The sequence below is a fragment of the Salmo salar genome, chromosome 01 (genome assembly GCF_965601325.2).
Source record: "Salmo salar chromosome 01, fSalSal1, whole genome shotgun sequence".
NCBI classification, from domain to species: domain Eukaryota; kingdom Metazoa; phylum Chordata; class Actinopteri; order Salmoniformes; family Salmonidae; genus Salmo; species Salmo salar.
The window spans coordinates 140,161,388-140,176,220 of record NC_138291.1 but is presented as its reverse complement, the minus strand read 5'-3'; the positions used below and the strand labels follow the sequence as shown (position 1 = coordinate 140,176,220).

The window sequence follows — 14,833 nt, the reverse complement described above, 5'->3', positions numbered from 1 at the left end:
GGAACTAGAAATGTTTCATCTAGAAAAAAGTCAAAGGTGAATCGTTTTATTGAGCTTTTCTGTTCTTCCTTCTGCTCCCAGTGTACACCCAAATGTGGCCCTGGGTTCAAGCACCGCATTGTGCTGTGTAAGAGCAACGACCTGACCAAGACCTTCCCGCCCGCCCACTGTCCCTCCCACAATAAGCCCCCCGTCAGGATCCGCTGTAGTCTGGGACGCTGTCCGCCACCTAGATGGATCCCAGGGGAATGGGGACAGGTAAGATTGGTTCCCCCTTCAGAAATCATTGCTTCCTTTCACTTTTCATTCACTTTTCACTGCTTCAATATGTCTTGAGATGAGGATGTCAACATGTTTGTACCAAAGGCAGGTAAACTAAGCTATTCTAATATGAACAGACACCAAATCCCCTGTTTTGGTGAACAGCCAACAGAATTGATGGTTTAATCATAAACTGGGGTCCCTAGAGAGCTGATCACATGTGCCTGTCCAACCTGTCTGTCTGCCTGTGTTTTGCATGCGTGCCTGTGTGTATGTGTGTGTGTGATTGTGTGCTGCGGCCCCAGTCAGATCTCAACCATCCCATCAACACGTGTCTGGCCCCTGTGCCCACCGGGCCACCAGGCTTACCCTCCCTTCAGATCAGGCTCTGTGGATCCTCACATCCCAGCCTGCATGTCATCTCCTCCCAATTAGACTGCCTTTATTAGGGCCCAGGCCGGCCCTGACAGATGGCCCACGTCAATGGAGGGTCTTAAGTGGGATTTGAACCAGTGACCTTTTGGCCTCCGGCAGCGAAATCGGGGAGTGAAGCACGACCTTCACAACAAGCTGCCCTTTCTATGGCTCAGGGAGAGGAGAGACAGGGGTGAGAGACAACAGGAGTGGAGAGGGTGAAAGGCGTAATTATAGAGGGGGAGGGAGCGGGAATGAGAGGAGGGAGAGAGGAATGGGCCAATGGGAGAGAGAAAGAAAGAGAGGGAGAGAGAGGTATATATATCTCTCCTTGGCCAGTGCGTGAGAAAGTCCTTGGTCCAAACAAACTTAAAGCTGTGGTGTTACTGGTATATATTAGACCCAACAACCCTGTTGTTTGATGGGCTGATTGAAGTGGGAGCACCGGGTGTTGTTGTTATGAGAACCTGGGACCAGAGCCCGTGACCTCTAACCTCTAACCCCCCCGCAGTTCCTTTAATACCACAACAAAGTCCACCACTGCAATCCCACCACAACCTGGTTAGGCCCCTAAATAACATCCAGGTATATCTAGAAGCCTTCTACTACAGAACCTGACCAGAGAAATTCTCTCGTTACAGACAACTTAGAGAAGGGAAAGGGGGGATACCTAGTCAGTTGTACAACTGAATGCATTCAACTGAAACGTGTCTTCCGCATTTAACCCAACCCCTCTGAATCAGAGAGGTGCTGAGAGCTGCCTTAATCGACTTGCACATCTTTGGCGCCAAGGGAACAGTGGGTTAACTGCCTTGTTCAGGGGTAGAACGCCAGATTTTTACCTTCTCAGCATGGGGATTCGATCCAGCAGCCTTTCGGTTACTGGCCCAACGCTCTAACCACTAGGCTGCCTGCCGCCCCAGAGCACTACTACGGTACAGATAATAACATTGACAGGAGAACTGTTATGATGGCCTGATAACCCTGGCTGATGTAGAGTAGTTAACTAGATGTTTCCAGCTGATGCAACTAACTGCATGTCTCTTGTGTCTATAGCTGGTCGTTACCATCACTCTGTTCTAATGTAAACCAGCTGACTGCAGTCTGACTGATGCCCATTAAATAATTACTACTGTGTCACATTCCTCCCATAATCGTCTGTGCATGTAGAATGTTCATTCAATTTCTTTGCATGTTAATTCTATTTATTTTCATGTTCATTCTATTTATTTTCATGTTCATTCTATTTATTTTCATGTTCATTCTATTTCTTTGCGCGTTCATTCGATTTCTATGCACGTTCATTCTATTTCTCTGCACGTTCATTCTATTTCTCTTCATGTTCATTCTATTTCTATGCATGTTCATTCTATTTCTATGCACGTTCATTCAATTTCTATGCATGTTCATTCTATTTCTATGCATGTGCATGTGCTGTATGTTTCTGTGTGTTCAGACTCAGTCACTAAAACAGTTCAGGAAGCCCATTCTACTTACCTTGGCTTTTCAACTCTCTCTCTGTCTCTCTCTCTCTCTCTCTCACCTTGCTCTTAACGGTGACTTAATAGGATGAGCTACTGTGTCCGTAGCGATTAGTCAGACTCGCTGAGTGTCTGCCGAGAAGGCACCACAGGGGGCAGTGAGAATCTGCACACTCAGACTAGGCTAAGCTAAGCTTGGCCCATAGAGGTAACCTTTTGGTTACTGGCCCAATGCTCTAACCGCTAGGCTACCTGGCTCCCCATTTTCATTAAACGCCATCAACATTACACCGCCAAACAGCAGTAAAGCTGCATGACTGTGTATATGACTCAATTACTATAGGTTATAACATATGGGTGTGAGTTTTAACAGTGTGGCTGTGTTGAGGGTTAATAACTCTGTGTATTTTGACTGCAGTATGTGATTAATAATGTATGTGTGTGTTTCACCACAGTGCTCAGCGCAGTGTGGGCTGGGCCAGCAGATGCGGACTGTGCAGTGTCTCTCCTACACGGGCCAGCCCTCCAGTGAGTGTACCGAGGGCCTCAGACCCACTGCCATGCAGCAGTGTGAGAGCAAGTGTGACGCCATGCCCATCGCCAACGGTGACGGTGAGTACAGAACACACACACACTCACACATACACACAGAGCCCTCACCCACCAACCAAGCCGTATGACATAAACACGGTGGGGTGACACAACTCTCACGGAACACACCACATTCATCTCCCCATTGAGGTTGACCTGGCTGCGGGTCAGAGCAGCCTGGACCCTCTATCCTCTGCCTGCTATGATGGATGTGTGTTAGGATGCCTAGGGACAGGCCCAGGCAACACCCCGATGGGGATGAATGGAAACGCTGAGCAGGGCAAGGGGTGTGGAGACGCTAACGGCTAATGGGGTTAGCTTCAGGCTCATTGTCCCGTACAGACAGACAGAGAGACTCGGACTACTACTACAAGCCCACACTCAAGACAGACAGTAATGGTTGCTTATGATTATTCATCTGTGATGGAGCATATGAACCAGGTCTCTTTTACAAAATCCGTTTTACCTCAATGAGACCGACCTGGATTGATACATACGATGTAAGAAGGAAGAGAAAGGAGCTGATCCTGCACATACCGGTAAGAGTAAGAGCTTAGAAAGGCCGAATAATAGTCCTTTTCAACGTGATTAACAGAAAGGTGCTCATGTGAAGTGAGATAGTTCTAGATGTTCCTTTGGTATGGTTTGTCCTCCTTACTTAATCATATAGCACACATAGAGAGGGAGGGAGAGAAAGGCGGGAGCCTTACAGCAGGCCATCCATCAGCTGGGACATACCACTACCCAGCAACACGGAGGGGAGATTTATTAGGGCCGGTTGTTGTAAGAGACAAGAGAAACTTGGAATAGTCCACAGTGTTTCTCGACCTTATTTGTTCCAGGGACAGGCTCGGAGGACCGCTCATATTAAATCTAACAGCTAAGACCTGACTAAATAGGTGTCAGCTAATTATCTCTGGGACCGGTGCCGGTACACCTGCAGGACGTTAGAAACACTGGTCTGGAATGCATTTAATTCATTTGAATCGAACAGCAATATTACAACATGGACGCACACACAGACACACAGACACACACAGACACACACATACACACAGACACAACCAGACACGCAGACACACACATACACACAGACACACACATACACACAGACACACACATACACACAGACACACACATACACACAGACACACACATACACTCAGACACACACAGACACACAGACACACACATACACAGACACACAGACACGCGCACACACACACACAGACACACACACAGACACACACAGACACGCACACACACACACAGACACAGACACACACACACAGACACGTAGACAGACACACACATACACACACAGACACAGACACACACACACACACACACACGTGGCTCATAGACATTGTCATTCCTCTCCTCTTGGTCTTCTTCTTTCCTTTATCTTCTATCTAACTTTTGTATTTTTCTCTCCAGAATGCAAAGACGTAAACAAAGTGGCATACTGCCCACTGGTGCTGAAGTTCAAGTTCTGTGGCCGTGCGTACTTCAGACAGATGTGCTGCAAGACGTGCCATGGACGCTGACCCACTGAGAGAGAGAGAGAGAGAGAGAGAGAACGAGAGAGAGAGAAAGTGAGGAATAGAAGGAGCTGGAGGGGAAAGAGAGAGACAGACAACGGGAAGAGTGAAAGAAACGCAAGACCAGTAGAAGAGGAGGAGGAACGTGGATTAGGAGACACTGGGACGAGAGAAGAAGAGAGGGATTTACCCGTTTGTTACACCTGCTACCCCCTCAAACCCCCCCCCCCACCCCCCCCCCCCACCCCCCAACCCCATCATCACCGTGGAAACCTAACCACTGCTCAGCGGACAAGCTGACACAGACCTTTATTGCTGTCACTTCTGTGAAGTGGGAACCTTAGAGGATTATTGTTACTGATCTTATTTTTATTATAATAATAATAATGAATATTATTTTGATTATTTTATTGTCGTCTGATTGTTGTTCGTTGTTGTTGTTGTTGTTGTTTGAATCCAAAGTGCTGGACACATCACACATAGAGCGGAAGCGCCGCAGGGATGTAGGGAGTAGCCACTGGAAGGGAGGAGAGGGGGAGAGGAGGAAGGAGGGTAGCTTACAAAATGGAGGTGGGGGGTCGTAATGGTGCTGTACGGACAGACGGACAGACTTTTGCTCCAGTGCACTGGCGTGCGCGAATATCCCCCAATTTACACCGAAGCGCTTCCACGTCACCAAACCCACCAGTACTGTCATGAACTCCTGTTCAAGACGTCATCGCCCGTAGCGTCCTTCAAGCGTTGTTGTATTAAACCTGTCTGTGACTATGCCACGTGTTGTCAGTGGAGTCCTGGAGGGCGATGAGATGACAGAGTGCATGTTTCTATAATGTTCTGTGCCGGAACCAGAAAACGAGGTGCTAGATGTCTGGAGTTGTTGCTACTTCCATGTTATCAGAGGAGCTGAACACAACGACGGGGTGCTACGGTCAGATCCTTCTTTTGTTCTATTTTGTCTTTTCTTTTTCTGCTTTCAGAAGGAGGGATGCCTTCGTCTTAAACAACACTCACGTTGTGCCAGAACCTTTAAGAAGGAGGCCCATTGCTGATGCAAAATAATGGAGTTGTGAAAAGTCCCTAATATTGCAAACTGCACCGTTTGTCAATGAAGTACTGAACTGGCTTTGAAGGACCTTTATTGTTGTTCCCATTATCGTTATTATCATGTCGTTATTATCATGTCGTTATTATCATTTAGTGGTTATACTCCACCTCCAAATAGCCTCATCAAAATGCATTGGAGAGAGGTTCTATTCGTAAGCCCGGAGGACCTCTGTATCAGCTCTATAACAGTGTGTGTGTAGTGCCGGGGTCTCATCAGCGTGGGAAGAACGGACAGCCTCTTCAGCACTGTGACTGGAGTTAAGTGAAGGGCCAGTACTCGCGCACACACACACACTCGCACACACACGTCCCTCCCAGCAGACCACGACGTGTTGCCAGACCACGCAGATCCGGTCTGCCACAGACAGACTACCTCCAGATACTGTCACCCCCCACCCCCCCACTCTGTTCCCCACCTCCATTCTTCGAAGAGAGAACAAAAAGCAAATAACAGAATATTATGCAACTCAATGGTGCTTTTTTTTTTTTTATTTTTATTCCGGTGGAATACTGTTTGTTTCCGTTGCCGCCTCCTCGTTTCCTCTTCCTCTTCAAGTGGGAGGCCTTTCCTGGCTTCACCCTGCCCTCCTCCCAGGCTCTTCTCCCTGGCTCTTCTCCCTGGCTCTTCTCCCTGGCCTCTACCTGGCCTCTACCTGGCCTCTACCTGGCCCGTGGTGCTATAGAAACGGGTGCATTCACTCCCCACTATTATACAGTGACTATAGGCTGGATCTGTTCTGAGCAATATGAACACTAAGATAGTGTCTATGTTTGTTAATGCTGGCACTGTTGTTGTTTGTTTCAAATGATCTCTTCTTACCTCACACTGGGAACTTTCATTGATGGTGTAGTATCGTGTAGTAACCTCGCACACCCAAACACAACACCGCCACCCCTCACCCCTCACCCCTGACCCCTATACATGGAATTCCAGCCAGTTGTATCCTGTATTATTCCTAGTGGTGTCAAACATTCTTCCAATATAAACCTTACCCAAGTGACATTGCTGCTGGCGTTGGTTCGGGGGTTTGTGAAAAGGGACCACGACCTGTGTGTGGAACTGACCCACGGTTTCAGACAGCCTCAGACCCATATGGAGCCATGCTGCGGAGGATAAACCAGTAGGACTTAACGGAACCCCCATACCAATGGGAAAGACTATTTAGGAGTCATAAATGGACCGCGTGGGGACTGCTACAATCATACAACGACTACGCTACTTTTGTTTTGCTGCTGCTACTTTTTGGTAGCCACCTCCGGTGTCACTAAGGACGTTATGACCCTGATCTTTGGTGATGAAACGTTGAACCAGGACATTTGGACATTAGTGGACGGTGAAAACTAAAGCGTTTGACCCGTATTGAACTCAAGATGCTGGGGCTTCTTCCAGAGCTGTTTCTATGTCAAATCCTGAGGCTTGAAGTAACAGTTTATTGGCATTGGGACACGGAGCCTACAGACAGACAGAGAGACAGACTGACTGACAGAGGCACTCTAGAAGATGCTCAATCCAACTGGTACTCATAGCTGTGAACTTGGACGTTATGAATGTCACATTGCTTTACCACGTACCTTCAAGGGCAAGAGAGACATGAAAAAGAAGAAGCATTATTTGATTAGTTGCGTATATTTTATATTCAGTATTAATGTTGGTACACTGTTACTAATATTTTTTTTTACATTGTAAATGAAATGCTAATTTATTGCCATGTGTCACTTGTCATACATTTACTTCACTGCATGCGAACATAACGTTAGTCTTGTGGAAAATAAATGCAGTGAAATAAGGCCCCTTCACCGAACTGATTTAACGTAGATACATTACGACAATAAAAAAAGAGCAGCTTCTGAAGAGCCTCTGCGTTAGACGGCTTCTGTTTTTCCCTGAAGTGTGTGAACAAACCGCTTGTGTGTGTGGGTTTCAAGATCTGAGATCTTCTAAGGACGTTCCACGACTCTTCCGAGGTTCGAAAAGATCGTGTGGACAGATTTTCATTCTGAAGGTGCTTAGTGGACTGAGTTTGACATTTTTTTTTGTTCTGGCCCAGTAGTAACACCCCTGATTCAAGCAGTATGCTATTTCATCTCCGGCTGTTAAAAGCTTTGGCCACCATATGCAATTTGATACTGGTCAGTCCATTCACAAAGTACTGGGAACCTGAGGCTGTAACACCTGATGGCAGGACACCAGAATACCGAAGCCCCGGTTAATAGCGACTAACAAGAGCATCTATTCACTGCAGTATAGGCTACAGCATGCAGAGCTAAGCTACCCAATCCTAGACACCCTTTCTTCATAGTGATACATGTGTGATTTCCATAGAGGTCACCTTTGGTTACTATGAAACTGTCGGGTTGGAACTCCGGTCTGTATGATCTGGCTACTAGTACCTTCGTCCCCACTGGGACCTGGTGAGGTTTTCTCTAGGACTCCTTGGTAATGAAGTCTAAATAAACTCCCATCTACCCCACTTGGCTCATTATCACCTGTTCCTCATGATAATCCACAGCCTTCTGTTACACAGACAGAAAGAAAGACGGGCTGTTATGTCTAGCGTGCGTGTTCCCAGTTTAAAATACCTATGTGTGTGTCTGGCTAGGCTTCTGTCCTGCTGGCCAACTGCAGGGGTCTGTGATTACATTACCCTTGAGGAGGGGAGAAAGAGAAAAGAAAGGGAAAAGAGGAAGAGGAACGGAGGAGAGAGAGAGAGGGACGAGGAGGACGAGAGGAGGAGACGATTCTCAAAAAAGAGGAAAAAGGTGCGACGGTTCAGGCTGAGGGATTCAACAGCTGCTCTCCGACTGACACGTTAGGCACGCCGGCGACCCTGGTTCGGCTGTTTACATGCCTGGGTTGTCAGCAGCCACAACAGAGAGGAGAGCCGAGGTCCACAGACAGAAACAATGACATTCCTCATATCACCATATCACTACAAACGCCATATACGGCTTCTAAGAAGCTGAAATACGATTGTATGTACAGTACAGTTCTGGTGGTGAAATATGTTAGAGGGGTAGGGGCAAGCCCAGCTCCATATTGGGTTTGTTTACTAAAGGACTGTGCTTGTATGAAAGGGATCCACCGTTAAAATTGCATGTCGAAAATAAATGGGATTTTTCAGAAGCAGTAAACTGCATAGAATGCGTCATCAGGGGGACAGACATTCTCTACATAGATCCATGACAAGAGTGACTTGTTGGTGACGTTATGTCCCATTGGGCACTCACTGGTCGAGTCAACGTCGTTTCCTCGTCGTTTCAATTCAATCACGTTGGACCAATGTGGAATAGAAGTTGAATTGACGTCTGTGCCCGGTGGGGGTGCTGCTCCAGCATAGTATCGTTTAACTGATTATCCAGTGGCACTCGTCTGCAGGACAAGATAGCACCTGGTTCGTCTCTCACACACACCTCACCAGATGCCTATCTCACTCCGGCCAAGTTCCTCTCCTGGACTCAGTAGCCTGTGTACAGCGGTAGTCTTACCTGATACAACAGAAACACTTGAAACAAAAGCATATTTTATGACACTCAAAGACTCCTTCACAAACCCTGTATAATGCCTACGTAAATGCTTCAGAACGTTCTCTCTCTCTCTCTCTCTCTCTCTCTCTCTCTCTCTCTCTCTCTCTCTCTCTCTCTCCACTCTCTCTCTCTCTCTGTCCACCCCTGTTGTCAAGGCTATAATATTAGTCCCTGTGACATATTCCATGTGTGTGAGAATGAACGTGCTGAAGTGGGTTCCCAGTACGTTAGCTGTCTGAGGCGACAGGGGTCTGTGGGAGATCTGTAGCGGCTGGTGATGAGGAGGTGCTCCATAGACTCCATCCTCGTCCACGCTCTACTCTGTACATGGACACACAGTTACAGACAGTGAGAAAAGCCATTCCCCCTCATTAGTAAAAACACTCTCGGGGCATTTAGACACACACGCGCACTCACACACCCCTCCTCACACACATTGCTAGCACGTCTACAAGTGCATCTCCCATCAAAGCCTCCAAGAAGGTATTTGTGACTTTAAGCTGCCTCTCCTGCCAGATCAAAACCGGTGGCTGGTTCTAATCCTCCTCACCTCTGGACCTGGGAAAAACAAAATCCTAGAGCCAGATGCTTCCCTGACAGAAACACAGATCCTAGCCTGGCAAGGAGCCAAAGCCCCTGTGACATGTCGTGGAGATGCCGTGGCGATTCCCGGGGATAGATAACAGGTCAGCCAAAGGGCCAGGGCGGCTGTCTGGCTGAGGACAAGGTGATAACGGCAAAGAACAGGGGCCTGGATTCCGAAGCCGGATCTAGACAGCCGTCGTTGTCCCTGCTGTATGTTAGCGCTTGTCTTTTCTACTAGATGGTGTGGGGATTACCATGACGACAAATGGCATCTCTTCTCAGAGAAGAGAGGATAGCAAGAACCCCACCGCCTTCCCTCGGTCTGGCTGCCTGCAATCAAAGCTACAGTTGAAGCCAGAAGTTTTCATATACAATTCCTGACATTTAATCCTTGTAAAAATTCCCCGTTTTAGGTCATTAGGATCGCCACTTTATTTTAAGAATGTGAAATGTCAGAATGATATTAGAGAGAATTATTTATTTCAGCTATTATTTCTTTCATCACATTCCCAGTGGGTCAGAAGTTTACATACACTAAATTAGTATTTGGTAGCATTGCCTTTAAATTGTTTAACTTGCATCAAACGTTTTGGGTAGCCTTCCACAAGCTTCCCACAATAAGTTGGGTGAATTTTGGCCCATTCCTCCTGACAGAGCTGGTGTCACTGAGTCAGGTTTGTAGGCCTCCTTGCTCGCACACGCTTTTTCAGTTCTGCCAACAAATTGTCTATGGGATTGAGGTCAGGGCTTTGAATACCTTGACTTTGTTGTCCTTAAGCCATTTTGCCACAACTTTGGAAGTATGCTTGGGGTCATTGGTCCATTTGGAAGACCCATTTCCGACCAAGCTTTAACTTCCTGACTGATGTCTTGAGATGTTGTTTCAACATGTCCACATAATTTTCCTTCCTCATGATGCCATCTATTTTGTGAAATGCACCAGTCCATCCTGCAGTAAAGCACCCCCACAACATGATGCTGCCACCCCCGTGCTTCACGGTTGGGATGGTATTCTTTGGCTTGCAGGCCTCCCCCTTTTTCCTCCAAACATAACGATGGTCATTATGGCCAAACAGTTCTATTTTTGCTTCATCAGACCAGAGGACATTTCTACAAAAAGTTTGATCTTTGTCCCCATGTGCAGTTGCAAACCGTAGTCTGGCTTTTTTTATGGCGGTTTTGGAGCAGTGGCTTCTTCCTTGCTGAGTGGCCTTTCAGGTTAAGTCGATATAGGACTCGTTTTATTGTGGATATAGATACTTTTGTACCTGTTTCCTCCAGCATCTTCACAAGAACCTTTGCTGTTGTTCTGGGATTGATTTGTACTTTTCGCACCAAAGTACGTTCATCTCTAGGAGACAGAACGCGTCTCCTTCCAGAGCAGTATGATGGCTGCGTGGTCCCATGGTGTTTATACTTGCGTACTATTGTTTGTACAGATGAACGTGGTACCTTCAGGCTTTTGGAAATTGCTCCCAAGGATGAACCAGACTTGTGGAGGTCTACAATATCTTTTCTGAAGTCTTGGCTGACTTCTTTTGATTTTCCCATGATGTCAAGCAAAGAAGCACTGAGTTTGAAGGTAGGCCTTGAAATTCATCCACAGGTACACCTCCAATTGACTCAAATGATGTCAGTTAGCCTATCAGAAGATTCTAGAGCCATGACATCATTTTCTGGAATTTTCCAAGCTGTTTAAAGGCACAGTAAACTTATGACCCACTGGAATTGTGATACAGTGAATTATAAGTGAAATAATCTGTCTGTAAACAATTGTTGGAAAAATGACTTGTGTCATGCACAAAGTAGATGTCCTAACCGACTTGCCAAAACTATAGTTTGTTAACAATACATTTGTGGAGTGGTTGAAAAACGAGTTTTAATGACTCCAACCTAAGTGTATGTAAACTTCTGACTTCAACTGTATCTGTGATACTCCTGGTGTCGCCGATGAGAGTCTAAGGTGCTTTGGATATGATTCTATTTAAGCTAAACAGCTCCAAATAGTGTTGGAGACCGGAGACAGTGCATGTGTCTGTCTGTCTGTCTGTCTGTCTGTCTGTCTGTCTGTCTGTCTGTCTGTCTGTCTGTCTGTCTGTCTGTCTGTCTGTCTGTCTGTCTGTCTGTCTGTCTGTCTGTCTGTCTGTCTGTCATCTGCTGTTGCCCAAGCCTGGCCTGGTCTCTCCTGGGGTTAGGCCCCGTTCGCTGCTCTCTCCCACAGCAGACAGCCAGCCAGACTGAGTTATGGTACAGAACAGCAAAGGATGGGATGTGGGGCTGTTGGGGGGAACATCTGTCCACCTCGTCCCTCTCACCCCACATGCAAGGACAGTCCTGTAAGTTATATTCTATATTCTCAGCCATGAAGTGTACTGCAGGCAATGTCAAGTTTCAAGTTTGAATGTCAGATGCACAAGTACTCTAACCCCAACAACGCAGTAGTCAATAACAATGTAATACTAAAAAGAACAGAAGGTAGAACAAAACAAATTAAAAATAAGAAGAACACGAGAAAGTAAGTAAGCATACTACACTGAGTGGACAAAACATTAGGAACAGCTGTTCTTTCCATCACATAGACTGACCAGGTGAATCCAGGTGAAAGCTATGATCCCTTATTGATGTCACCTGTTACATCCACTTCAATCAGTGTAGATGAAGGGGAGAAGAAGGATTTTTAAGCCTTGAGACAATTGAGACATGGATTGTCTCAATTGTCTTATGTTCTTATTGTTTTGTACACTCAGTGTATACCTGTTAGGGTCAACACCTGTGGGTAAATCTAAAAGCACAGCAATAACAAAGGATAGAAAACATCTGATAAGTGCTTTCTCACTCTATTATATAATGATACCACAGTATAGTATTAAAGTGATGCAGAATACTGCTGAACAGAAACGTCTTTGTGGGTCTTCGCTGTAGAACATAAAGTGAATCCGCACACTGGTATAATGTTCCCAAAGTGTTTAATAGGACAATGTTTCGACCCCAAACTGAGTCTTCGTCTCTCAGTGATTGCCCTGGTTCCTCTGCCCTAGCTGTCCGTACAGCAGTTCACCTTCAGAGGCTTCCAGAGGCTTCCAGTTCCATCATGTCCCCTGTCCTGTCGCCTGCAGAGGCAGCCAGGTAAGTAGATTAGGCCCACAGCGATTCGATAGCCAATCACTTAGCCCCATGGAGTTGTGCCAAGAGAGAGTGTTTGAGCAGCCCCGGGGGAAGATGAGGTGTGTGTGTGTGTGTGTGTGTGTGTGTGTGTGTGTGTGTGTGTGTGTGTGTGTGTGTGTGTGTGTGTGTGTGCTGTGTGTCGTGTGTGTGTGTGTGTGTGTCGTGTGTGTGTGTGTGTGTGTGTGTGTGTGTGTGTATGTGTGTGTGTGTGTATGTGTGTGTGTGTGTGTGTGTGCGTGCGTGCGTGCTAAAGCCAGCAGTAAGGACTCTGAGTTCCCACAGTAGTAAAGGGACGTTTTTTTTCCTGGCCAAGTGGCCATCACATCTTTATCCCCATCAGAGATGACTTATACAGGACGTCCTCCTCCTCTACACAGCTAATGACAGACAGCAGCCTAATGGGGATGAATGATGATGATGGGGCTTCGTGTACTGTACGGTAGGGTGTACGGCTCTCCCTGGGTTAGTGCTCTTGATCGCAGTTCTGCTTCACTGTTATGCTGCACTTGATCTGTGTCTAGTCCAAGCTGCAGCTTAGTGAAGAATATAGTCTTTTCTTCCATCCTGGGAGTCTCAAATGGTTTTGATGAGACTGCATAGATAAAACAAAATGACATAGAATAAGCACTGCAGTGACACCATACATAGGCAGTGAGTCCTAGGCAAGTTTTCGTACTTTGGAGGCTCCTTTTAGCACTTCCATCTCCTTTATCGGTGTCCTTTGAATGAGGCTGATGCTATTGGCTAATAACAGAGCCAAATATAGCCTCGATATATGACTCTGGCTAATACTGTCAGTTAGACAAAGTGAATGAAGCCATATAGCAGGCCATATAATTGTAATTAACTGATTAAGTGTTTCAAACATGGCACTGGAGGAGTAAGACTACATTTTATGGGGTACATGTGGACTGTTACCCTCGGTACTGTGTGTTAGTGATAACACCTTTCCTCCAGGTCTCTCTGGTTAACTCTGTTTCATTGTAATTATGATATATACATTCTGTTTGGGAGTGTGTATTTATTAGTGTCACGGATCCCTCTGGAACTTTCATCACGCACACCTGTCTCCTATTTCCCCTATGTGTGTTTTGGCTTTCGTGCCATTGTGGATTGCGCAAATGATTACGGGTCTCGTCCCGTGTGTTAATCATTGTGCACTTGTGTTATTTATTCGAGGCACTCCTCGCTCTTTTGTTTGGGTTTCAACCCTGTGTTTTGTTACGTGTTTGTTTGGTCTTTGTGCACGCCGTAATTTGACCTTAATAAAAACCCATATTACGCATTCCTGTGCCTGTCTCCCGATTCTTCATACCGACGTGACAAAATAATCGACCATTAAGGGAGACAGCGGGAATGGCCCGTCCGACGACGCTGCGACTGGTCCGTCCGGCGCAACTTCGGCAGCTGCAACAGGGACGTTCGACGCCACCACAACCGGTCCCGCAACTTCGGCAGCGGCAACTGGCCTGTCCGACGACGATGCAACTTCGGCAGTTGCATCGGGTCCTGATCGACCCGCACTGCGTTCCTGTGATCGTCCTCGAGGCCGGTGTCGTTCCGCTGCTAGTGCAGCACGTCAAGGGGGTTAGGTACTGTCACGGATCCCTCCGGAACTTTCATTACGCACACCTGTCCCCCATTCCCACTGATTAGTACTTAGCCTCTCTAGGCTAGGCGGGACGAATTCGTCCCACCTACGTAACAGCCACTGCTATCCTGTGGCGCGATTTTCAAAACCTTAAAAATCCTATTACTTCAATTTCTCAAACATATGACTATTTTACAGCCATTTAAAGACAAGACTCTCGTTAATCTAACCACACTGTCCGATTTCAAAAAGGCTTTACAACGAAAGCAAAACATTAGATTATGTCAGCAGAGTACCAAGCCAGAAATAATCAGACACCCATTTTTCAAGCCAGCATATAATGTCACCAAAACCCAGAAGACAGCTAAATGCAGCACTCACCTTTGATGATCTTCATCAGATGACAACCCTAGGACATTATGTTATACAATACATGCATGTTTTGTTCAATCAAGTTCATATTTATATCAAAAACCAGCTTTTTACATTAGCATGTGACGTTCAGAACTAGCATACCCCCCGCAAACTTCCGGGGAATTCGCTAACATTTTACTAAATTACTTACGATAAACGTT

General features: G+C 46.4%; 1 protein-coding gene across 1 annotated transcript in view; it reads left to right on the top strand.

Moving 5' to 3' along the window:
• The window catches only part of LOC106562225 (A disintegrin and metalloproteinase with thrombospondin motifs 6), a 90,748-nt gene extending 83,502 nt beyond the window's left edge, over positions 1-7,246 (top strand). Inside the window, exons 23-25 of the mRNA XM_014127024.3 lie at positions 82-258; positions 2,612-2,768; positions 4,185-7,246. Of these exons, the coding sequence (XP_013982499.1) occupies positions 82-258; positions 2,612-2,768; positions 4,185-4,294 (444 nt within the window). The 3' untranslated portion in view covers positions 4,295-7,246. The remainder of the gene's footprint in view (positions 1-81; positions 259-2,611; positions 2,769-4,184) is intronic.
• Positions 7,247-14,833: the final 7,587 nt, after the last annotated feature.